Below are 26997 nucleotides of genomic sequence, written 5' to 3'. Positions count from 1 at the left end.
ATATGTATATAATATTATATTTTTAAAGTCTAGCACAATATTATTTGCCTCCGTTTATAAGCTTTGGTGAGCAGACAGACTCTCTGAACTGTAAATCATTAACATCAGGTATTTTGGTGATGTTTGTTTTATGAGGTTTTATGTCACATGAGGTTTGATCTGAACTAACTTTTTAATTCTAAGGAGTTTTAGCAACTAAAACTGGAATCAATACAGAAATAAAGCTAGCATTTAGGTTTGGAGTTATTGTACATATAACAACAGAATTTTCTCTGAATTTGATGGTTGTTAGAACTCATCTTTCCAACTATTTTAATGTGCGTCTTCAGAGATTGAAAATCAAGGAAAATATACTGCCTGGCCAAAAAAAAAAAGTAGCTTTTTGGATTTTAATAGGCAAATACTTTAGAATCTATGGATGGATCATTATTACAGTGATTATTATGTTTCTATGTTATATGTTTGGCAACAGTTCTTTTAACCCTAAAAGATGGAGTGTGTAGCTTTTCATTTCTTAAACAACCATGTATTAAGATGTATCATGGCCATATTCCAGGATGACAATGTCAAGATTCATCAGGCTCAAACTGTGAAAGAATTGTTAGTTGGGAGGGAGCATGAAGAATCATTTTCACATGTGAATTGGCACTGACCTTAACCTCAGTGTAAGTTTTTTGGATGTTCTGGAGGAGACTTTACAGAGTGCTCACCTCTTGCATTGTCAATACAAGATCTTGACCAAAAAATTATGCACCTCTCGATGGAAATAAATGTTGTGATGTTATCAACTTTTTTTCTTTTGTCCGGGCAGTGTAAGTCATTTTTGGGTATGATTTGTGAACTTGGATGTGGAAAAAATTAAAGTGACCGTTAACAAATCACATTGATCAGAAATAAAATGGACAGTAGTAAAATAGGTTCATTTTGAGTCACTGCACTGTTTAGACATGGACATTCCCAGTGATGAGGTTTTTCTCTTCTTTTGTCTTTGTGCCTGATCTGGTCGATTATTCTTTGCCCTTTCTGCTCATGAAGCTCCTGTTGACCATAGTGGGAGATCAAAGAGATATCACCGGGGCTGTAAGAGGACGGCCGAGGACAGTCCAACCAATCGGTGGCCAGAAGCCGGGGGTATCCTTCTTCAGGGGCTGAGCCTGGGTGAGTAAATTTCCAATAGGAATTGCCTTTGAAAACATAGGTTGAACCTGATTGACGTCGAGGATAAAAAAAAATCATTAGTGCTGTCAAACACTGTTACACATACATCCACATGCAATGCAGTATTGTATATACAGTGCCTTGTAAAAATATTTTTACCCCTTAAGCCCAAAACACACCAAGCCGACGGTTGGCCGTCAGGCAGTTTTTGTTCATCTGCCAACTAAAGCCCTGATACACTGCACGATTTTTGCTGATTTCTGTGATTGTGGCTCTTAATTGGTGGTCCTATGTCGTACAGTGAGAGAGGTTCAAAGAAGGCTGTTTTCCTGGTCTTGAGACCAAAGACAGTGTCAGAAATTCAGCATGATCAATGCACAGTGTGTTTGCTACTATGACCTATGTCTACTGACCAGCTAGTAAAAATGCGACATGAAATCAACGCGACATGGCTCTACAACTTAAAACTTAACCTCAAGGTCTTTTCCTTTCTTCTTTCGCTGCTTCCTTTTTTTTCAGTACACATAAAAACATAAAAACATGGTCTTTTTATTTACCAATAGCGCATGCTGATGACGTTTTATTCTTCTATAGAAACTTGCATCGTAGCCTACGCGTCATTAGGTGTCATCATCATACAGTCTACATGCATGTCGTACCCAATTTTAATAGATCCATGTCGCACAGTGTGATAAAGTAACAATCTTATAGGATGGCTAAAATCGTGCAGTGTATCCCGGGCTTAAGTTTTCTCTGTGTGTTCTGCACTGTCGACTGAAGTTGGTCCTCCTTGGCTTTTTTTCAGCCGACTTGACGTTGAATCGGCGTCGGAGCTCGTCGGTCAGTTGGGCCATCTGATCATTCTGATTGGCTGTTTAGCTACTGCCAGCTGCTGGTATGGAAGGGCATTTCTTCTTAAGCAGATGCAGAATGGACATGCTACTTGGCCGTCGGGTGTCGAGCGTCGGTTTGGTGCATCAGGGCAACTTTGGACCCGGATGCTGCCGACGTGAGCCAAACCCACAGTCTGCTTTCGTCGCCACTAGTTCGTCGGCGTCTGCTTGGTGTGTTCCGGGCTTTACATTTTTCCGCATTTTTATGTTCCTGCCTTATGTTAAAATACTTTCAATTACTTGTTTTTTCACATCAATCTACTCTCCATAGCTATATGACAAAGCAAAAAAAAAAAAAAAAAAAGATTTGTGACAACTTTGCAAATTTTTTAAAAAGGAAAAAACTGAAATAAGTACATTGCATAAGTATTTGTACCCTTAACTCCATACTTAGTTGAAGCACCTTTACAGTCTCAAGTCTTTTTGAGCTTTTCACATCTGCATTTGGTGATTTTTCTGCCCTTTGTTTTTCTCCTCAGATCATCTCAAGCACTGTCAGGTTGGATGGTGACTGTTGGTTGATAGATTTTTTTAAGTTTCTCCAGAGATGTTTGATTAGGTTCAAGTTCGGGCTCTGGCTGGGCCACTCAAGGACATTCACAGAGTTGTCCAAAGGCCACTCTTGCATAGTTGTGTGCTTGGGGTCATTGTCCTTTTGGAAGGTGAACCTTCTGTCCATTCCGAGGTTATGAATGCTCTGGACTAGGTTTTCATTAAGGCTGTCTCTATATTTTGCTGTATTGAGCTTTTCTTTTACCCTGACGAGTCCCCCAGTCACTTCATGTGTCTTCAATGAGGATAGGCTTGAGTCTCGCCACTCAGCCATAAAGCACAGATCAGTGGAGTGTTGCAGTGATGTTTGTCCTTCTGTTAAGTTTCTTCCATCTCCATATATGACCATGGAGCTCAACCAGAGTGACCATCAGCTTCTTGGTCACCACTCTAACCAAGGCCCTTCTCCATCAATTGCTCAGTTTGTCCAGGAGGTCAGCTCTAGGAAGACTCCTAGTTGTTAAAAACTTCCATTAAGGATTATGGAGGCTACAAGTTTCTGTGAAGCCTCAATGCAGCAGAATTTTTGTAGCCTTTCCCAGATCTGTGTCTTGATACAATCCTGTCTCTGAGCTCTACAATCCTGTTCCTTTGACCTCCTGGCTTTAGTTTTTGATATGCGTTTTCAGCTGTTAGTCCTTTTATTGAGAGATGTGTGCCTTTCTAAATCATACCAATTCAATTGAATTTGCCACAGGTTAACTCCACTCGAAGTAACATCTAAAAGCGTAATGCTACTCAGCTAAATTTCAAGTGTCCCAGAAAAGGTTAATAATACTTATGAAATGTGATTATTTATTTGTTTTTTTTTAAAAATAATTTTTAATACATTTGCATAGTTTTGCTTTGACATTATGGTGTATGGAGTGTAGATTGATGTGACAATTTATTTGTTGAACATAAGACAGCAACATAACAAAATGCGAAAAAATGAATGGGTACGAATACTTGCGCAAAGCACTGTGTATATTCTAAAAGCAACACACCCTTAAAGTCTCTAGCACTTTCTCTTTCGTCATCATTCTCAGTGATGATTCCATTCACTCCTCCATCAATAAGCTCTCTCCAGACATCGCTTTCCTCTGGGCTTTCTCCTTTCTCTCCATCCTTTTTCACAGACCCCCACACCACACCATGCGTAGGGTCCCAGTGTAATCCTTGCCACCGTCCCTCTGAGTCCTCTGGAGCCAGAGTAGACAGAGGCTGAGGGAAACCCTCTTGGAGTGACAGATCCTTGAACAGCCAAACCTGGGAACCTAAACATGTGTATTTAATAATTTACTAAACTGGTGTTGGTAAATTGGTGTAACATAAAGGTGCTACAGAGGATGTTTTTTGACGACTGAGAAACCAAAGACTGTTAGTGAGTTTTTGAAATGAGCGCATGCGTAAGAACACCCCCCCTCCTTCACAGCTCGTTTTGAGGGAACGCCTCCCAAAACTCGTGCACGAGTATTGGAACACGAGTGTTTGTTTACCACCGGCATTCGCTGTGTCGTGTTAGTGGATTTATTATGTCGGACTCACCGCTGGTAACTCATAATCTGCAGTTGTTACTCCTGGCAAAAACATTGCATGCAGCGCCTGTGGAAAGTTACTGGAGCACGCACGTCTCACGATGGCAGTGATTGACAAGCCAGAGGGCCAATCCGTGCACGTCTCTCACAAGGAACGTAATGGCAGTGATTGACAAGCCAGAGGGCCAATCATTTACGCGATTTACGCTGATGTTTTTAAGGCCCTACCTCGTGCATAGATGATGTATATTAATATTATTCCTTTCAGTGCACCTAATAAATGGTCTTTTATCAGTTAGTAAAGACAGTTTTAAGTAATATTGCAAAAATGTATAAAACAAAACATCCTCTGTAGCACCTTTAACACACATAAAAGTAGCAGGGGTGTAGGAACGATCTGAAAAGTGTGTTTTCATTTTTTTTGTGGATATTTAAGGTATATTTTTACAGAGTGTCAATTTACAAATAGACACTCGTGCAAATAGCCCATTTTGTTGGCAAAAGCTATTTACACTAGCTCCGCCCACCACTGTCTGTTTAAGCCAGGCCAAATTACAAAAGAAATCCATTTTGTAACAGAAACAATGGCATGGAAAGTAAGGATAGAGGATTTAGTTTTTGACACAACCAAATCCACCTTTTTCCGATGCCATTCTTCTTCCTTTTCTCATCACATATCGGTTCGGAGAGACATTTATTTGAAAAAGAAAAAAATATTTGAAAAGTGGAAATACGTGTAGAGGTTTGCTTTAGAGATAGGGAAAAGTAAGGTCCCAATAAGGCAGCATCCATTTATGATTATAATATCACATTTGCACTTATATTTTTGTTCTTTGCATTGAGGCCAAGTAAAATAAATCTTTAATCTTTAGGTTATATTAATGAACTCCCAAAAAATGGGGTGTACAAACTGAAATTAGCACAAAAATGTGGGTTTGTGACATGATTGTGTTGGGAAACTGACCACTGATAAAGATGATGGCATGATCTGTGTGTCTCTCCAGAACGGCTCGCAGTGGAGGCAGTGAAGACGGAAGAGCCGACCAAAGTCTCTGTACAGGAACAGCTCTGACTGACACGAGACCACCTCTGCTCACTCTCCACATGTTCTGCCCTGCAAAATGTGTGAGGAAGGGTAAGAGAGTAACTCCATAAATTATCCCTAAATTATTTAAACACTTCAAATATCTACCTTTGAAGAAGAAAATCTCTCCTCGAATCTTGGCAACTGCATCAAAACTGGTGTTACAGCGATCCACAGAACTTGATTGAGACAAAGTGAGACAATGTTTTTCAGTCTGCAAATTTTGGGCAATCTTAGTTGACAGATTTCACAGAAAATCATACAGTGTATGATGGCCAAAGACTCATATTTTTTAGCTTCAAACTATGATTCCATCTAGTTGGAGGATGTCATACATGTTTGATATTTTGAGACGATTTCAGAACGCATATTGATTTTATTCGTTATGCATCTCCTTTGCTGTTTTCAAACTACTTATAAGTCTGGTATCTGGTAATCTAAATTAAATGATTTAAAATGTACTCCAATAATCTTTGTTTTATTTACAACTTTGATGTTGAATTCAAAAAGTTTAATCAATCATCTCTTACTTGTCCAAATGACTGTGTGCATGTCTGTACATGTGTGTGAGTCTGTGTATTCCTCCATGTCGATGACGCGGTTGAGCTTCTGTCACAACAAGAGGTCTGTCAGTTGGAATATGGTTACCCCTCTTACCTGAATTCATAAACAGACACAAACACACATGCAGAATAGATCATTTGAGTTTCATGTACATTATATTTCACATGAATCCCATGAGCTATAATTGCCGAAAAGAGATTCCAAACGAGGAGTTTAATGACAGTTACCATAAAGGGCTGTGATGTGTTGAAGGTCGTGATGTCCCAGGCTGAAGTGTAGTGGGTCTCCCAGGGGCCCCTGGTAGTATGGACGCATTACAGATTGCCGTGCTGATGAATGCGTCAGTCCGAGGGCATGGCCAAGTTCATGCACCAGCACCGTGAACAGATCTGTGCCCTCAGTTGCTGTGTGTAAACATTAAGAGCTAAAAATGCTTTTTTACATTTAAAATTTTCTTTGTGTAATGTTGCTGTTTGAGCATGAAAAAGGTCTACAAAGTTACAAAGCATAATGTCCATTTTCCAAAGGAAGAGTTATTCTCTATATCAAGAAGCACTGTTTCTGAACTCCCAGAAACGCCTCCACTGTAGTCTTGAGTTTTCGCACTTTACAGTATTCCTCATTTAAAAAATTCCCGCCCAAGGGAGACTAAAATGAGTAAGGCCTGGTTGAGTTGCATCGGTAGTGTGTTGAAACTTGCGGTTATGGTGAGGGGCGTGACATTTTCTGGTTGACCAATCACAACACACTGATCCAACCAACCAATCAGAGCACACTGTGCTTTTTGGAAGGAGGGGCTTCATAGAGACCAGAACTAAACAGGGGTGTTTCCCGAAAGCATCGTTAGTCAACTATGGTTGTAAGTCCCATTGAACTCTGTTGGTAACGACGCAACTTGCGACCATAGTTCGCTTTGAGAAACGCACCCCAGAGCGTTACTGACAGACTGGGAAGAGAGGTGTTGCAACAATGTAAAATATGTGAAAAAATAATTATTCAAGCTTGAAAACCTATTCTAGTAGACCTCAAAGACAAAATCAAGACTTTGTAAAAGTGCATAATATGGCCCCTTTAAGTTATTATTAATACTGGATATAAATCAGCTGATATTGGATACTTAATTGTGCTAATTTCATCCTATTTTACATTTAGATTAAGGGTGCATTCACGCCATGTCGTAATTACTGTACTTATGAGATTGCAGCTTGTAAAAAGCATTCATGTCCTCGTAGAATTTTGTAATTACAACTTGTAAACTGAGAGTTTTCGGAGAGCTCTGACTTGTACCACATGATCGCTGTACCACCTGACCGCTGCAGATTCATATGGGCATTGATAGAGTTGCCATAGAAATGCATAATTCCGTGTTTGAGGATGTAAACAGCTCCGTGTAGTCATTGTGTAATTACGACATGGGGTAAACGCACCTTAAGCAAAGGGTTAGTTCACCAAAAAATGAAAATTCTGTCATTTATTACTTACCCTCATGCCGTTCCACACCCGTAAGACCTTCGTTAATCTTCAGAACACAAATTAAGATATTTTAGTTGAAATCCGATAGCTCCGTGAGACCTCCATAGGGAGCAATGACACTTCCTCTCTCAAGATCCATAAAGGTAGTAAAAACATATTTAAATCGGTTCATGTGAGTACAGTGGTTCAGTATTAATATTATAAAGTGACGAGAATATTTAGTGATGGCCGATTTCAAAACACTGCTTCATGAAGCATCGGAGCAAAAATGAATCAGTGTGTCGAATCATGATTCAGTTTGTGTGTCAAACTTCCAACGGCTGAAATCACGTGACTTTGGCGCTCCGAACAGCAGATTCGATACACTGATTCATCTGTGCTCCGATGCTTCCTGAAGCAGTGTTTTGAAATCGGCCATCACTAAATAAGTCGTTATTTAGTTTTTTTTTGGCGCTCAATTTTCTCGTCGCTTTATAATATTAATATTGAACCACTGAACTCAAATGAACCGATTTAAAAATGTTTTTAGTAACTTTATGGATCTTGAGAGAGGACGTGTCCATTGCTTCCTATGGAGGCCTCACGGAGCTATTGGATTTCAACTAAAATATCTTAATTTGTGTTCTGAAGATTAACAAAGGTCTTACGGGTGTGGAACGGCATGAGGGTAAGTAATAAATGACAGAATTTTCATTTTTTGGTGAACTAAGCCTTTAAGTGTATAAAAACGAAGTATACCCAGGGCTTTAGTTGGGGAGGCTAATCTTTAAAAACACTAATTATTTAATAGCTGTTAAATTTGATAAAATAAAATTTGTCTTTCATATTATAATTTTGTGAAGCTTAAATTCGCTTGTAGCAAAACAATTGATTTCATTTTTGGCCAAAACATGAAAGTTATTGGCAAATATTTTATTATCAGTGGATAATGTACTGATCTACCCTGTTGGTTTTTACATTATTTCTTATCTATGAGTGTTTTGCAGAATTACCTGGTTGTCTGAAGGCCCATTCTTCCTCTGCATCCAGGTGAACTCCACCTGCCCTGTCTGGGTCTGATGGAAAGAAGGCATGGCCAACAGATCCACCCGCTCCATCAAAGGGATATCCATCTCCATGAGGACCATGCAAGAAATCTATTTGGAGATCCGCCCCTTCTGGTCCTCGCACCTATTTGAAATAGTTTAACATGTAGTCAAAAACATGTACACAAAAACATGAACGCATATTAAGGTCAATGTGACTGAAAGTTTTAAAAAGTAGCCATAACCTCATGGAACTCAAGCATTGTTGGATCGGCCCACACTCGGAGTGCATAGTACACAAGGGAGCGAATCATTTCACGGGACAGTTTAGAAGATAATGGGTAAGAGCGCAGCCTGAGAAAAATGAAGAATAAGAGAGTTGGACTAATAACAAAAATGTTTACTCTTTCGTATGTGTTTTTAATCTTTTTCTAAGATTTTTAGACTATAAAGTAACTATTAAGTAAGTTAAGGCAGACAGGAAAGAAAAAGCAGGAAGAAAAACACAACTGGTAAAATAATTAGTCTAACCTCCAGTTGATATTTCTTCTTGTCCAGGTAGAAACTGCTCTTTTCATCCTTTGATTTTCCATATCACTGTGTAATGCTGATAGCTGGATGGTTTGATCATCCTCATCCGGAAGTGAACAACGGGGTGTCTGCATCAATTGAACAGTCTCTTCATCTGTGACGGAAAGGTGAGGGAAATAAGGAAGGCATTAAATAAGACTGAGATTTAAAAAGAGTGGGGGAAAAAATTGTTGTTCATACCTAAGACTCCTGTGTCGTCCAAACCAGCAAACCTCTGCATTTTCTTCACTGCTTGAGTGACAGCTGTCCAGGCCTGTAACTGACCTGTAGAGGGATCAGGGGGTGGGAGGTATCCATACTTGGTGAGCCAATCCTGCCAAACAGAACAACATTTTTGAAAGAAATTAATACTTTTATTCCGCAAGGATGCTTTTAATTGATCAGTAAACACTTCTAAACTGTTACAAGAGATTTCTATTTAAAAGAATACTATTTACAATAATGCTGATAAAATGAATCCTGAAAAAATACATGACAGTTTCCATAAAAATATTAAGCGGCCAAACTGTTCGACATTGATAACAATAAATGTTTCTTGAGCAGCAAATCAGCATATTAGTATTATTTCTGAAGGATCATGTGACACTGAAGACTCGAGTAATGATACTGAAAATTCAGCTTTGCATCATAAGAATAAATTATATTTTAAAATATATTCTAATAGAAAACTGTTATTTTAAATTGTAATAATATTTCACAATATTGCTGTTTTTATTACATTTTTGATCAAATAAATGCAGCCTTGGTGAGCATAAGAGACTTCAAAAACATAAAAAAAAATCTAAATGACCCCAAACTTGGTCATGGAATGTTATAATTTCAAATTGTGCATTGTTAATCATTTATGGGAATTGTAGAAAATTATGTAACGCAGTTGTAATAAATTCAAAAAAAGAATCATTCTTGAAATTTGTATAAAAGAATATTTTTAAAAAAAAGCATGCATTACTTTTCCATATAAATAAATATATATATATATATATATATATATATATATATATATATATATATATATATATATATATATATATATATATATATATATATATATATATACATATTGAGTTTATATTCTATTTGAATAATTAAAAAAGCAATAAAAAAATTCAACTGCAACCCAGTTTACTTTTATAACATAATTAAAATTAAAACAGGATATTTGATGACAAATTAATATTGAGGAGTTTGTGATGTGACCTTAAAAGCAAAAATCGTTTAAATCGTTACATTTTGCTTATGAATATTATGCAAATAAACTCAATGAATCATGCACAATAAGTCTAAAAAGGTACATAAAGGATAAGAAAAGGAAGGGAATGGGTAAGGAAATAGGGTCATGTTGACTTTTAATGGAACACTTCAACAAAGAAAAATCTTTTCCAACTGAATTGTTTAATAAGTTCAAGAGACATTCTCACCACAAGTTTAATGCTCTCATCTTCTGTGGGTATGACAGTGGGTAAAGTGGTAGATGTAACTGTTCTTGCCAAACTGGTTGGCAGTGCATCTTTATCAGCCGTTCCATGAACTTCCACTATACGTCCACACATGTAAAAAACAACTGCTGTCCAAAACATCGCCATAATACCAATGTTACCCAATGTCACTCCTCCTCTTCACGCCGTCATCTTTGCCGAAACCGAGATGGTGGCCTCTCTTGTGTTGAGGACTTAAAGAATTGATGCCAGCACTGTAAATTCAGTTTGGAGATAATTTAGTAATGATTATACAATTTTGTGTTCTAAACAATGACAACAACTTGCTAAAAGAATATACATTAAATCAGTGGTGCAATCTCATTACAAGGGATTTCTTAACTTAGGACCTCTTTCAGTCCCAAAATAATTTATACTGTACTACACTGCTGACTGCTTTGGTTGTAAAACTGCGTGATTGAATTGCAGATGGCTAGTATCAAAGAGAGAAGGATGAAAAGGCTGCAGAGGTTGTGTTTCATTTTAAAGGAAAAGAGGACAAGCACAGCGGATGTGGGGCTTTAATTAAATAAGCAGGTGTCATTTCATTAAAGAAATGAGACGATGTGGGAGATGGCGGGTTGTAAGAGTAGGAGGGATGGGGGAATGGGGGACTGGGGCATGGAAAAGAAGAGTTATGGAATAATGGAATTAAAGGAAAACACTGCAGTCTCAGGGGACAAGGACAGAGGACAGTGTATAAAAGGGTCTGACGGGAAAAATGGGCAGAGACACAAGTACGCATGTAAATGTGTATGAAATCATGAGTGTCTGAGTGATGAGACATTGACCCAGTCACAGAAAGACAGTATGGGAGAACCCGCATAAATGTAACGCTCAATAAATACAATAACGTAATGCACAATGCACCCGCACGTGTCATTTACAATCTGCAATTCAATCTCTTAACCTTGTCACAAAATAATGACCGTTCCAGATGTGTGTATGTATGTAGAGGACAGTGTAAATTATACACGCACGCACACACACAAAAAAAAAATAAAAAAAATAAATAAAAAAAAAAAAAAATATATATATATATATATATATATATATATATATATATATATATATATATATATATATACACACACACACTACCACTCAAAAGTTTGGGATCGGTAAGATTTTTAATGTTTTTAAAAGAAGTTTCGTCTGCTCACAAAGGGTGCATTTACTTAATTAAAAATACAGTAAAAACAGTAATATTGTGAAATATTATTACAATTTAAAATGACTGTTTTCTATTTGAAAATATTTTAAAATGTAATTTATTCTTGTGATGGCAAAGCTGAATTTTCAGCATCGTTAATCCAGTCTTCAGGGTCACATGATCCTTCAGAAATCATTCTAATATGCTGATTTGCTGCTCAAGAAACATTTATTGTTTACAATTGTACAAAATATTTGTGTACAATATTTTTTTTTCAGGATTCTTTGATGAATAGAAAGTTCAAAAGAACAGTGTTTATCTGAAATCTAATCTTTTGTAACATCATAAATGTATTTACTGTCACTTTTGATTGATTTAATGCATCCTTGCTGAATAAAAGTATTCATTTCTTTAATTTCTTTTCAAAAAAATATTAATAAAAATTAATAAAAATTCTTACTGACCCCAAACTTTTGAACAGTAGTGTAAAATGTTACAAAAGCTTTGTATTTTAGATAAATGCTGTTCTTTTCAACTTTCTATTCATCAAGGAATCCTGAAAAAAAGTACACAACTGTTTTCAACATTGATAATAATAACAAATATTTCTTGAGGAACTAATCAGCATATTAGAATGATTTCTGAAGGATCATGTGACACTGAAGACTGGAGTAATGATGCTGAAAATTCAGCTTTGCCATCACGAGAATAAATTACTTTGTAAAATATATTCAAATAGAAAACAGTTATTTTAAATTGTAATATTTTTTCACAATATTACTGTTTTTACTGTATTTTTAATTAAATAAATTAAGCCTTGGTGAGCAGACAAAACTTCTTTTAAAAACATTAAAAATCTTACCGATCCCAAACTTTTGAGCGGTAGTGTGTATAATAAATATATATATATATATATATATATATATATATATATATATATATATATATATATATATATATATATATATATATATATATATATATATATATATATATATATATTAAACTATAGTGAATAAATATAGCGTTTTAATGAAATGTTCAAGGTAATTTTATATATATATATATATTACCTTGAACATTTCATTAAAACACTATATTTATTCACTATAGTTTAATAAAATGGTAATAAAATATGACAAGATCTCAGAGTTAAACTGTGTCAGAAAAAAATAGATAACTCTTAAGCAAAACATGGTCAGGTCAAAGTGTCTGAATTTTTGGTTCCAAATTTTTATCAATTTTACTGGTAGTCCACTGTATGAAGAATTTTTGGGTATAATATGTCACAGTTTATTTTGCTATCCTCACTTACATAAATGAACTATAGTATCCTGCACCCACTAGTAAAAATATACCAAAAATATCAAAAACGTCTGCATAATTTTTGGTTTGACTGTATTTCATTTAACATGTATTTACAATCACTTGTCTTGCTCTGTGTTCTCATAATACCTGAAGTCATGTAATAAAGCCTGTGGAGGATATCTATTTAAATATGTTTTAAACGCTATGTAGAAATAAATGATATATCTGCATTCTGCACATTATCATTTACTGTTACAATTATCACATGATGCCATTACAATAATGCAGACTAAATGATAGGAAAGAAACCTTTGTGTACTTCGAGTTTAACTGTTTCTGACTTAAAATGAATAGACACAAGTAATGATGGCTAACATGTCAAAGATGTTTGAGGGTAAATTTCAAAGCTTTAGGCTAAAATTATAAAGTCCTGTGCCAATTTGTATATTACAAGTGTTTCCTGGGTGCGTGGATTCAAAGCTTTAGGCTAAAATTTTTCTGAAAACATGAAAGAAATTTGAAGAAGTGTTACACTTATACATGCTCTAACACAATCTGTTCTGAAATCTGTTGACATGGGAATCAAGGAGTGGTAATACATTCTAATAGATTTTAGCCACAAGTAATCCTTGGGTTGCATTTATTAAGAGCTTGCATTCACTTAAAGCCATAATACTCTGCAATAAAGGCAATTTATAAGACATAACAATGAATCCTGAATCATTGTAATGTAATTTAAAAAGCTCAAAATATTCAGACGACACCAAAGAAAAGTTACAATTACAGTGTTATGCAAAGATGATGAACTCATTCAAAATTGGGACATGCTTACCTTCCAAACAACTTCTGTCTCTTTCTTCCTTTGCACTTGTGTGCTCTGTCGTGCTTGTCCTCCTCCTCTGTTCCTGAACAGATGTGTTCCTCTCATCTCCTCACCCCCCCCCCCCCCAACCCCTCTCTCTCTCCTTCTGCCTCTGCACTCGCACAATGGACTCCTAATACCCCCCTCAATAACGTACCAACCCTCCCTTGCTAAGTGCATTGGGCATTTGCTCACACACTCTCTCTCTCTCTGTGTGTTTGGAAGATACCAGTGTGAAAAAGCCTCTTTATATCCAGTGAGGAGATTTAGAGACATGCTTAGCTCCACACGTCTGTCCACTTTCTGCCAAATTTCCTATACTTTATATTCAAAGCTCAAATGTCTCATAGATTTCATCACATACAATTAATTAATGGATAAAACATGAATGTGATTCTTGACACAGTATAAGAACATTTACATAGTTATAGATCCTTTGCAGTGAGATGTAAGTCAACTGCCGGATTAGGGTTTCACTTTATCTTTGGGCTTGTGTAGTTGTGGATATGTTTGGATTAAATCCTCTTAACGAAAGGATTAAAAAAAAATTAAAAACGAAGATTTGAACAGATCTAGCTAAATGCATTGTTGCCGTTTGGTCTCTTACAACATTCCAGACTGAGATGCACAACTTTTTTTTTTGTGACAAAGCATTTAAAATATTGTTGGTGCACATAAAATAAATTAAACACAGAAAAAAAAAAAAAAAAATTAAACTGGGATTTCTGTGTGGAGGTTAACTTGTAGTTTGTGTATCGTGGCAAAATGCAAGAGCGAAAGCACATTTCCAGATGGGCTATCTGTCTTTTTGCTGGATAGTACTGTGTGAGTTCCAGGGGAATAGCTGGATTTGAAAAGCATACTTGCATGGGCAACAGAGGTGTGTGCTGAATGTTGTGTATTTGACCTCCTGATCTGTTAAACTTCTCAGAGTATAACCTGTCAAAAGGGTCAGAAACCTTATCACCTCGGTGCTCGATCTTATTGAGATATTACAGCTTTTAATAGCTTTAAAATTGCATATACTGGTAATTTTATAAACTGTTTTTTTTTTTTTTTTTACAAACAACTTTCCAGAGAGAGAGAGAGAGAGAGAGAGAGAGAGAGAGAATGAGCTGAATAAGCATAGTGTGGATTAATGCCTTGTTGTCCTATAATGATTTTGACCCACATGTCAAAGTGTGCGGGAGAGAGGGGCAGATGTGTTCACTGTATTTTTAGAAAGATGCACAAGGAAGTTTGTGTGTGAATGGATGTGTGTGTTCAAAAAGAGAGTGATCAAGAGCCACAAAAGGCCAAGTGCACTTCCTTGTCTCCAGGACAACTGCGACCCCTTTAGAGGAACTTGACAGTACAGATATTCATTGTGCACCCAGGACATGGGCCTCAACAGCGCTCTCATTAGGGGCGGCACTGGAATTCTTTACTATGGTCACCTCTGACTAATACCACAACATCCAGACTGAGCTCACCATTTATACTGAGGAGTCACTCATCCTCCTGTTCAGGCGAAAAGTATTGTGTTTGATATAAATATACACTACCATTCAAAAGTTTGTAATAAATAGTTTTATAAAGAAGTATCTTATGCAGAACCAATGCTGCATTTATTTGATCTAAATACAGTAAAAACATGTAGGGGGAAAGTGGGGTGAGTTGTGCCAGTTTTTACTCAAAGTGACTTTAAAGTGAGGCCATGGCAGTAATGCCTTCAACTTAAGAATGTACACATATTTCAGGTTGTGGTGCATGCCTGAGAACAATAACTTTTGATCTGAAATAAATTGTTTCAGAAATATAGCTTGTGGCACAACTTGCCCCTGGTGCGGGGTAAGTTGTACCTTTGGGGAGAATACGTTGGGGTAAATTGTGCCAGTCATTTCTGAAGTAAAACGGAACATTTTAATGTTTTGAGCTGTAATGCTATATGAAAGCAAGACAAATTCAATACAAAATTACTCATTTAAGGTTTATTTAGATATTGTCACCCTATTAAACTGTTGGAATAAGTCATATTTTGTAGTTTTTGGGAAAACACAAAAAACTTAAATACACAATATATGATATCTGTGAATCATTTCAGGCAAAAAGGCCTTGGCAATAGATGCAATAGATAGATAAAAGTATACACCGTGTTCCAAATTATTATGCAAGTGACATATCAGTAAGATTTCAGTAGAATAAACATTTTAGTTTTTAGAATTTTAGTTTTTCTAAGAAAATGTTTGTTTGTTTATCCATGTCTTTTTAGATAACTGGTATCAATCTCAGACAGAATAATTTGCCAGGTCTATGGAAACCCTACTTAGAGGTTGTTCCATATTAAGCAAGTCACAGTTCTCGTGCAATATGGAGAGGAAGAAAGATGTTTCTGAAGATGAAAATACCTGTTTTCAGCTCAACACTGGCTTTGTGTAGCCTGCTAAAGCACGAAAACGAGTGTGAAATGTTTTCAAACTTGTCTATAATTGTTCAGACACTACAATCAAAAAACCTTGATCATAGAAATTTTACTTTGAAGGGAACTAAACAGTTTTTTGAGCTAAAATGTGCTTTCCTCTCATGCCATGTGTCTCTCTTCTTTCGAGGATGAGTATAATGGATGGCTTTTCAAAATTATGTGGTCACATGACCAATTTCTTCTATGGTTTTCCAGAAACAATGGGTGGAACTACTTCCCCCCCTGGCACAAATCACCCCACTCTCCCCTAATATTGTGAAATATTGTTGCAATTGAAAAGGACTGTTTTCTATTTTAATATATTTATAAATGAATATATTTTTAATGTTTTCATGTGATGGCAAGGCTGAATTTTCAGCAGTATTTACCCCAGTCTTCAGAAATCATTTTAATATGCTGATTTGGCTCAATTATTATTGGTGCACTGTAAAAAAAAATATATATATTTTCATGATTTGTTATCACAACGTTTTTTTTTCTTTTGTCAAATACACTTCAATAATTAATGTAGTTAAGATAACATAATTATTTGAGTTTCTGTTGATTAAACCAATCGCCTTCATTGTATTAACTCAAATGTTTTATTTCAATGAACTCAAAATTTTAAGGCAATCAGGTGACTTACTTTTTTTTTAAGTTAAACCAAAAACTCTTTTTTACAGTGATGGCTCTTATTATTATCAATGTTGAAAACAATTTCAGTATTTTTGTGGAAATCATAATTTTTAAGGATTCTTTGATAAATAGGAAGTTAATAATCATAGCATTTATTTGAAATAGAATTTTATAAATGTCTTTACTGGCACTTTTGATCAATTTAATGCATCCTTGTTGAATAAAAGTATTAATTTCTTTCTTTCTTTTTAATCTTACTAACCCCAAACATTTGAATGGTAGTGTATCATGGTGTCCACAAAAATATTTAGCAGGAAAAGGTTTTCATCCATGATAATAATAAGAATGCATATTAGAATGAAAGAGGTTTATGTTACTATATGAAGACTGGAGTAACGACTGCTGTAAATTCAGCTTTGCAATCAAATGACATTTTAAGATTAGCCTATATTAAAACAGAATTCGTTATTTTAAAGTGCGTTTTAAAAAACCGTTATTTCAAATTACGTGATTTTTAAATTACAGTCCAAGTTATATTCGAGATAACAAAGAAAGAGTGGGGGAAAAAAAGTGGAGATGCCGGGGATTGAACCCGGGGCCTCATACATGCAAAGCATGCGCTCTACCACTGAGCTACATCCCCGCCTCTTGCAATGGCAAGATTGACTCTATATGTCCTTCCCACCAAACTGCATAACAACACGATATACTTTGAAGCTGGAAGTTTATATACAAACATAATGTTGACAAACAGGTATCTATGGTTTCGTACAGCATAACTAAAAGCATACGGATACAGACAAGTGTTGAATAAATCGCTCTGGTCAGTAAATCCACTAATCCAAACACACTTCCGCATAACCGACGTTCACGTTACAATTGCGGAAGTTCATCCTTCGTCAAATCCTACAATAGTGAAACCAAAACATTTCCACTTAACGTTACGTGACACTAGTATTGACCTTTACCTGCGTGACTTCTTTGTTTTCGTTAAGACTTGTTTGACAACAAGTGTTTATGTATTCATGCTCTCTCCTGGACCAAATATTTTGTTGTTCAAGACATCTGTCAGCACAAACATGACTAACGTTACTGGGACAGGGTGAGGCAGAATTATGGAGGATATTATTTGTGTCAGCTCGGGCAGCGACGACGACTCTGATTTAGAGGTTATAAGTAGTTACAACGAAGACAAAGAAGATGCAGTTCCGTTCATTCGAGCAGAATGGCTCCAAGTCACACCTGTAAGTACGATTTGCAAGCAGTTTGTCTTAATAAGAGTCTCAATGTCTTGCTTCCAGAACAGCAACTTTCATGTGGTTTACATATGCAAAAATGCGATTTGTTTAGGGTGTGTGTAAACACACTTCTTTCTAACCGCACGTGCTTTTCACTTTTTATACATAGCGCGCGGACATTGGATGCAGGAGACGTTGGTACGCGCGCAAGTGACGTTACATCCATACATTTAAAAGTTTTTTATATATATTGTTTTTTTTTATAGAGTTTTAATGTAAATATAATTTACATTATGCAAACAGAAATAAATGATTTTATTTTATTAATTGTTTTTAATTGTTTTTATTTAATTTTCATTATTTCGATAATAAATCGATAATTCGGCTGATATTTAACATTGCACATTTGAAGGATTAACATTAACAAGCTTTCACTTGTGTTACAAATAAACACCGGTATTTTTGGTGAATATTTTTAGTAAATTTCGAGTATTGTGTTAATCTTTAGTATGCTGCTCTTTAGAATAAGTGATTCTGATTGGTCAAACGTAGCTCCGGAACCGTTTCATAGCCCGTGTTGGTGTTCTTTCTCTCCGCCTTATGTGCAAGTAAGCTAATAAAATTATTTCAACTTTAATAAATATTAATATCCATGTATTTAATTTGTTTATTTTATTTAAGTAGCAGTGTAATAAGTCGGATAAAGGCCCGTTTACACCAAGGACGATAACTATAACGATAACGGTAATTATGTTTTAAAAGTCTAGTTCGGAATGTAAAAGAACTGCACAAATATAACGATAATGGCCCAGCTAATAAAAAATATTAACAGCCATTTAGCATTTAAACCGGCAGACGACATAACTGCAGCGCGGGCTTATAATAAACAGAACGATAGTTGGTGTGGACCCTAATATAGTTATGGTTATACTATCTATAGTCATTGTTCTTGGTGTGAAAGGGATTTAATGTACAGCAGTCGGCCATTGTTTAAAAAATAAACAACTTCAGGGAGACTATATTATGATAATTGACTGTCTATATGCTATTTTATTAATTGGCCATCTGTTCTGAGCTTGCCAATAATGGTATAAGCCATTGAAAATTCCATATACTATTTTATTTGTCTTGATTTATAATACTTTATTCATTGTTTATTTGTCTCAGGTCCTCATTGATATCACAGGCCATAACTTCACCCCTCCGAGGCGAAGATGCTCAAGAAGAGATACTTGCTCCTCCTTAGAAGTTATAGATTTAAGTGAAGATGATCCTGCTGATTATGGCAACGTCCAGCTTCAGAATCCATCACCGACTCTGCCATCAGTAGAAAGGAAAAACAAGAAAGTGCATGTAACACCGGCATCTTTTGGAAAACCTCAAGAATCACAATCTCAAACAAGTATTGGAAAAGATGTAGCTAATTCAGGGTGTTTTGTAGGGAACAGTGTGCAGTCTGTCATCTCTAAGTCACTCACTCAGGAGAACGCTTTCACAGACGTGCTCCAAAGAACAGAAAATCATTTGCATCGGAACACAAATCGTAATTTAAGCTTGTTTGAGCAGTTGAGCTGGGACAAGTGTTTGGAACATTGCAGCTCCAATGATGTGAGTAAAAATTCTATTGCAGATATATCGCAGAACACTAAAGACTCTCAGCTGAGTACACCAGCTGTCTGCAGCACAGACACCCACCAAGAAGACAATCTTGACCAGAAATGGGAAGGCAGTGTTCACTCTCCTTACAGTCTTGACAGTCCATATTACTGTCCGAGTGAGGTCGATGCTTATATATTTTCTGACTCATCCAATAAATCTGAAGATAAGGATCACCCGTTTACAACATATAACAGTCAACCATCACCTCAAACTTTTGAGCTTCCTTCTGATACTCGTACTGCATCAGTGTCCAATGCACTTTCTTTAAATGATGACGGTGAAACGATGAATATCTCCAAAAATGTGGACCTACATACTCAGGTTCTGCCCGAACCTTCTTCCCCCTCCATACCTACCTCATCTAAGGCCTCGCCCCACTGGAGCCCTGAACTTATATCTCGACAGAGTAAACCTAGCAGTCCCACTTCCACAGAGATTCTTGCCAGCGACACAGCGCCACATTCCCCTGATCTATCTACGCTGAGCTCACCAAGTAGTTCCTTCAGCCTCCTCCTCTCGCAGCCCTCCCCGCCAAACTTTTCAGAGAGAGCAGAGCTAAGGGGAAATGATTTACATGCAGGATCCCCAGAAAGGCTTTGGGACACAAGCAGTGATGACAACAATGAAAATGTGTTGGATAATGCTGTCTCAGGTCTTTCTGAAAACAACTCGCAAGACAGACAACATATTTGTCTGGCTCAGTACAGAAAATTAAGTCAGTGCATGGGTGGAATGGTTCCACAGATGGTAAGATGTTTTGATATGCACTTTAATAGGTAGATTGAATTGACAAAATAATGATTATATTATTGTTACTCTGTGTATACTGTAAATCCTAATCTTAAATCACATTTAGGCCTGTCAAGATTATTGATTAATCATCTGATTGTGGGTATTCGATCTAATCACAATTATTTGCGATAACTGCAATAGTTGTGCAGTTTAAATTTCAGACGCATTTTGCCAATATAAAAAACACTGTTATATAGTACTCAAAGAACTTCCTTCATATGAAATTAAGGTTTGTGGGTTTAATAAGTTACAATATAATATGAAATGAAAGTTTATGGGTTTAATCAGTTATATTATATTATATTAATCACAGCATATGGATGAATTTTATAAAAACTTTTATTATATATGATTCTAAGTAAAAAAAAAATGTATTAGACTTGCATTGTAAGTGACATGAACAAAAAGAATTAAATGTTTAATCGCAATTATTTGTATGACAATTAATCGTCAGCACAAAATTCAGAATTGCGACAGGCCTAGCCACATTAGCTCATTATAACACAAATCATACCATAAACTCTGTTTACTTCAGCCCTTAAGGTATGGTCACATTGGCAAAATTTTGGCAATATTTTGCAGGCAAAAAAGGTATAATGTCCATCATCAATAGTGTAGCGATATATGAAGCACAGCTCACACAGAAATAATTTTCAAACCAAGCAGTTTTCTGTTGAACGCGATGAATTTCCATGACCAACTTGAACACAAGCTGTATCTGCATAGGTGGTAATAGCAAATTTAATTATTTAAAAAAAATACATTTATAAACATTTAATTAATTAATATACATTTATAAGACCATATTTTGCATTATATTACCTTGGCATTAAAATTCAGAAAACTAGTTAATGCTGCTGTGTGAGTAAGGCTAAGGGAGTGATAGCAAATTTGATATATTTTCTCTTTTGCCTGCAAAATTTTGCCAAGCAATGGTAGCCTTGTCTCCTGAACATCCCCAAACTTTTGTGAAAATCAGTATTCATAGCGAAATACATTTCACTCAGTCACTTTTTGTTTTTAACAGCATGACGATGAGGAGGAAGGTGACCACTATGGTCCCGCTGAGCCCCTGTGCCGACAGAGCCTTAGTTTGGTTAACAGCACTATTGAGGAGAATTACCCCGAGGGCACTCTTCAGCTGCTCTCTGACTTCATTCAGCCTCGGTATTACCCACCGGTGGATATTACGAAACATCTGCTCAGGGGGATCCTCTTGGACCCACAGAGCCCTGATGTCCTAGCCATAGAGGCGTATAACCTATTGATGAAGACTCAGAGGTAAGTGGGATCACGTCTGCAACTACTTTTTTTTCTCCATGTAAAAAATTTGTTAAAAAAAGTATTTTACCATTTTTTTTTTTATGTTTTCATAAAAAAAGTCATGAGTAAGTCAGATGTTCACTGGTGGGTGGTGCCCACCCCAACTCCCCACAAAAAATTCAGTTGTTAAACTTACTCTTCATGTTTATTAAATAATTTCAGTTGGTTTTGTATGTTCAGATACCACCCTGTGGATGCATCTACAGTCCCATGGGATTGGGAACTGATGAAGTCTGTTATGAACGATCAGGTAGGCACTTTTTAGCACATTTAAAGGATTTGTTCACTTTCAAATAAAATTTTCCTGATAATTTACTCACCCCCATGTCATCCAAGATGTTCATGTCTTTCTTTCTTCAGTCGAAAAGAAATTGAAGGTTTTTGATGAAAACATTCCAGGATTATTCTCCTTATAGTGGACTTCAATGGACTCCAAACAGTTGAAGGTCAAAATTACAGTTTCAGTAATTTTCAGTTTTCAGTAAACTGTAATTTTGACCTTCAACTGTTTGGAGGCCACTATAAGATGAATAATCCTGGAATATTTTCATCAAAAACCTTCATTTCTTTTCGACTGAAGAAAGAAAGACATGAACATCTTGGATGACATGGGGGTGAGTAAATTAATTATTAATTAATATTTTATTTGAAAGTGGACTAATCCTTTAAGTAGCATTTATGTTTATAAGTGATACTTTAATGTTCTTAAATGTTTCACACTTTGTTCTTTTTGTCTTAAGGATGACACTAGGAAGTTACGGACGGAGATCCGGTACATGCTCCTGCAATATGTGTTGCAGGTTTTAGAGGATGACTTTCATTTTAAACTCAGGACTCAATGTCTTCAACACTCCGTTGCAAAGAAGATGCTTTCATGTGGCCCTGAAACATTTGGGCAAGTCAGGTGAGTTTAAGCCCCAATTTTTGCAGTCGGCTTTGCTTGACTTTGTATACAGTAATAATCAATGAATAGTCGTATTATGTGTGCAATTATGTGATTCTTGTTCTTAGGGATCTAATAAATTGGATGATTAATGCTGCTAATGAATCGGTGAACAACTCAAAAGATGTGGAACATCCAAAGAAAGAGGACAACTGTCTTAAGTATATGAAGTGCTAATTTTGTTATCATTATACACTAAAGTTCAAATGTTTGGGGTCTATAAGATTTTTTTTATTTTTTATTTTTTTTATGAAATTAATACTTCTATTCAGCAGGGATGCATTAAATTGATCAAAAGTTACACTAAAGAGACTTATAATGTTACAAATGATTTCTATTTCAAATTTTTTTTCTAAAAATTAAACAATCCTGAATAAAAATGTATAATATTAACACATATGAAGCAGCACAACTGTTTTAAACATCGGTAATAATAAGAAATGCTTCTTGAGCACCAAATCAACATATTAGAATGATTTTTGAAGATTCATGTGACACTGAAGACTGAAGCAATGATGATGAAAATTCAGTTTTTTATTACAAACTGTAACAATAGTACACACTATTCCTGTATTTTTGATCAAATAAATGCCTTGATGAGCGTACAGAAAAGCATACAGACCCCAAACTTTGAACAGTAATATAAAATAGCAAATTCTAATGGAGCTATAGTTGGCCACAACATGCAACAACCGTCTATGAAAAACAGTTTGGATTGTACTTTCCTTCTTTCTTTGTAAAAGAGAAACATTTACTTTTTTGTTACAGGATTGTATTATCTCTTCAGAGGATGTTAACACTGGCCGTAGAGGTGGACAAGGACCCCACCTACAATTCAGACAAACTTTCAGAAGAGCTCTTCAGTTGTCTTAACAGAATGTGTTCTTGCAGGAAGAAAAGGTGAACAAAAAACAAATAAAGAGAATCAATATTACAATTAGAGGTTGCACTTTTTTACGTATTAAATGACCAGAGCTTTATTGAATGTTGAGTTTTCATTTTAGACTCTTATTGTTGAGTACTCTGGAGAGCAAGCTGCTGAGATGCAAGTTGTTGAAGCTGCTGCTGGATGAGGCTTGTTCTCAGAAGACACGCTTGCCCATGTCTCTAAGCTTGCTGCTACACTACCTTAAGAGCTCCACATTGGCCTCCGAACCCTCAGTAAAGTTTTTTATTCCAGATTAACATTTTGAATTGTTATTCTGCATAACAGCTGAACTGATATGATCTCCCTGCATGGTGTGTCAGGACGGAGCAGAGAAGTGGAGGAAATGGGATGAACTTCTTCAGCTTCTGTGGATGCTGATTCTCAGTTATGAAGAAGTGATGACAGGTAACAAACTAGTCCTAGCATAGCTCTTTTCAGCTAATGCATAATGTTAAAGGTCCAGTGTGTAATGTTATTGTGTGAATATAATATACATAACTATGTTTCTGGTGGTGTATAAAGACCTTACATAATGAACCATTGTGTTTTTATTACCTTAGAATGAGCCATTTCTATCTACATACACCGCGGGTCCCCTTACATGTTAAGTCGCCATTTTACGCCGGCATATTTCTACAGTAGCCCTAAAAGGATAAACTGCTCTACATAGCGTGTTTCGTCACTATGATGTTCTTCTTCTTCGTTGGTGTTTTTAGAGGCAGCTTTCATCTTTACTATGTTGAATACGCACAAAGAAGTAGTAGTAGTCTTCTGGTTTATTACAAACCCGATTCCAAAAAAGTTGGGACACTGTACAAATTGTGAATAAAAACAGAACGCAATGATGTGGAAGTTTCAAATTTCAATATTTTATTCAGAATACAACATAGATGACATATCAAATGTTTAAACTGAGAAAATCAAGTATAATTTTAAGGGAAAAATAAGTTGATTTTACATTTCATGGCATCAACACATCTCAAAAAAGTTGGGACAAGGCCATGTTTACCACTGTGTGGCATCCCCTCTTCTTTTTATAACAGTCTGCAAACGTCTGGGGACTGAGGAGACAAGTTGCTCAAATTTAGGAATAGGAATGTTGTCCCATTCTTGTCTAATACAGGCTTCTAGACTGTCTTAGGTCTTCTTTGTCGCATCTTCCTCTTTATGATGCACCAAATGTTTTCTATGGGTGAAAGATCTTGACTGCAGGCTGGCCATTTCAGTACCCAGATCCTTCTCCTATGCAGCCATGATGTTGTAATTGATGCAGTATGTGGTCTGGCATTGTCATGTTGGAAAATGCAAGGTCTTCCCTGAAAGAGACGACGTCTGGATGGGAGCATATGTTGTTCTAGAACTTGGATATACCTTTCAGCATTGATGGTGCCTTTCCAGATGTGTAAGCTGCCCTTGCCACATGCACTCATACAACCCCATACCATCAGAGATGCAGGCTTCTGAACGGAGCGCTGATAACAACTTGGTTGTCCTTGTCCTTGTCCTGACATGGCGTCCCAGTTTTCCAAAAAAGAACTTCAAATTTTGATTCGTCTGACCACAGAACAGTTTTCCACTTTGCCACAGTCCATTTTAAATGAGCCTTGGAAAACGCCTGCGCTTCTGGATCATGTTTAGATATGGCTTCTTTTTTGACCTATAGAGTTTTAGCCGGCAACGGAATGGCACGGTGGATTGTGTTCACCGACAATGTTTTCTGGAAGTATTCCTGAGCCCTGTTGTGATTTCCATTGCAGTAGCATTCCTGTATGTGATGCAGTGCCGTCTAAGGGCCCGAAGATCACGGGCATCCAGTATGGTTTTCCGGCCTTGACCCTTACGCACAGAGATTGTTCCAGATTCTCTGAATCTTTGGATGATATTATGCACTGTAGATGATGATAACTTCAAACTCTTTGCGATTTTTCTCTGAGAAACTCCTTTCTGATATTGTTCCACTATTTTTCACCGCAGCATTGGGGGAATTGGTGATCCTCTGCCCATCTTGACTTCTGAGAGACACTGCCACTCTGAGAGGCTCTTTTTATACCCAATCATGTTGCCAATTGACCTAATAAGTTGCAAATTGGTCCTCCAGCTGTTCCTTATATGTACATTTAACTTTTCCAGCCTCTTATTGCTACCTGTCCCAACTTTTTTGGAATGTGTAGCTCTCATGAAATCCAAAATGAGCCAATATTTGGCATGACATTTCAAAATGTCTCACTTTCAACATTTGATATGTTATCTATATTCTATTGTGAATAAAATATAAGTTTATGAGATTTGTAAATTATTGCATTCCTTTTTTATTCACAATTTGTACAGTGTCCCAACTTTTTTGGAATCGGGTTTGTAAAAGCAGAGACCGTTCTTTGTTAGAAGTAAGAAGAAACCTCATTGCTTGACTAGCTACTCTCTGCTATCTCAGACGACAACATCTTTGTCATGTGTCAGCCACTGTAGCTTCTCTATGTGCTTAAGGGAGGGGTGACATAAGGGAGGGGTGAGTGGTGGACAGAGCCGTTGGTTGCAATTCGCAACCTCACCACTAGATGCTGCTAAAATTTACACACTGCACCTTTAAGGCAAATATAAAATATAATTTTAAGCATTTGCAAGAAATGTTAATGTAATAAAACAAGGTTATTGTAATAGATGTTCTCTTTACACTACTTTCAACTTTTGTCCCCCAGGTCATCTACACTGTCCCATCACAAAGCGCTTTGATAGGATGCATGCTCCGATTTGGACACGGGATGATCAGGTGAAAAGGTCAGCTGTGCAAGTTGCAGCAGATGCCTTCCTGACACGAGCAGCAGATGACATCGGTCAAGCTCTCCCCATGGAAACACAGGAATTACTATGCCAACTACAAGAACACATAACTGACCTGTCCAGTGTTATTTCAAGTCATTAAACCTTTTAATTGCTTTGTTTGACATTTTTTTTAATAAATTTATTTTTTATACATTTTGTGTTTGTTCTTATAATAATTATAATAATATAGCCACAAGCAGCGATTATCGGGTATACAAGGTCATGTTTCAAAGGATTCTAAGCATTCTGTTGACAATTTTAGGCAAAACCCAGAATTTATGCTATGTAATGCTGTCCTCGTGGAAATGCAGGATTTACTACCTCAACTGCACGGCCTCTTAAATCTGCTATTCAAAATGTATGGTCATTAACAAATTTATCTTTTGTATTTTTATCTTTTTGTAATTAGCCAAACTGTTGAAAACTATAAGCTGGACATCATCTTGCTAACAGAATCATGACTTGACAGTATTCATAAATGAAACATCACCACCAGATCTTAGATATTTGTCCATAGACTTAATAAGAAGTGTGGTGGAGTTGCCTGCCGGTTCTGCAATACT

The 26997-nt window shown here is 36.3% G+C and overlaps 2 protein-coding genes, 1 long non-coding RNA gene and 1 other non-coding gene across 7 annotated transcripts; 2 read left to right on the top strand and 2 right to left on the bottom strand.

Moving 5' to 3' along the window:
* Positions 1-678: 678 nt before the first annotated feature.
* On the bottom strand, positions 679-13800 carry mmp17b (matrix metallopeptidase 17b). The gene is made up of 12 exons (XM_048177042.1): positions 13626-13800; positions 10276-10547; positions 9038-9170; positions 8798-8951; positions 8512-8620; positions 8234-8411; positions 5996-6172; positions 5735-5861; positions 5313-5383; positions 5085-5234; positions 3590-3859; positions 679-1205 (listed from the first exon to the last, which is right to left on the bottom strand). The coding sequence occupies exons 2-12, from the start codon at positions 10438-10440 to the stop codon at positions 871-873; spliced, it is 1869 nt and encodes a 622-aa protein (XP_048032999.1). The 5' UTR covers positions 10441-10547; positions 13626-13800; the 3' UTR covers positions 679-870.
* On the top strand, positions 1029-9406 carry LOC125259415. Of its 2 annotated transcripts, none has more exons than XR_007182797.1 (5): positions 1029-1158; positions 5125-5255; positions 8271-8607; positions 8825-8964; positions 9065-9406. It is a non-coding gene; the product is annotated as an uncharacterized LOC125259415 (long non-coding RNA). The 2 variants fall into 2 exon arrangements; XR_007182798.1 differs by having other exon boundaries at positions 8228-8607.
* Positions 13801-17302: 3502 nt separating the features above from the next.
* trnaa-ugc lies at positions 17303-17374 on the bottom strand. Its single transcript has one exon. It is a non-coding gene; the product is annotated as a tRNA-Ala (tRNA).
* A 125-nt stretch (positions 17375-17499) lies between these two features.
* On the top strand, positions 17500-26587 carry simc1 (SUMO interacting motifs containing 1). Of its 3 annotated transcripts, none has more exons than XM_048176679.1 (10): positions 17508-17975; positions 19137-20375; positions 21448-21701; positions 21924-21993; positions 22484-22647; positions 22755-22847; positions 23455-23586; positions 23691-23847; positions 23935-24019; positions 26311-26587. In XM_048176679.1, exons 1-10 carry the CDS (start codon positions 17847-17849, stop codon positions 26532-26534), a joined length of 2547 nt encoding a protein of 848 aa, XP_048032636.1. In that variant the 5' UTR covers positions 17508-17846; the 3' UTR covers positions 26535-26587. The 3 variants fall into 3 exon arrangements, with proteins under 3 accessions (XP_048032638.1, XP_048032636.1, XP_048032637.1); XM_048176680.1 differs by lacking the exon at positions 17508-17975 and adding an exon at positions 18464-18577; XM_048176681.1 differs by lacking the exons at positions 23691-23847; positions 26311-26587 and having other exon boundaries at positions 17500-17975; positions 23900-24019.
* Positions 26588-26997: the final 410 nt, after the last annotated feature.

The sequence above is a fragment of the Megalobrama amblycephala genome, linkage group LG23, assembly GCF_018812025.1.
Source record: "Megalobrama amblycephala isolate DHTTF-2021 linkage group LG23, ASM1881202v1, whole genome shotgun sequence".
NCBI classification, from domain to species: domain Eukaryota; kingdom Metazoa; phylum Chordata; class Actinopteri; order Cypriniformes; family Xenocyprididae; genus Megalobrama; species Megalobrama amblycephala.
The sequence above is the reverse complement of the archived record's forward strand: the minus strand, read 5'-3'. Positions and strand labels throughout refer to the sequence as shown.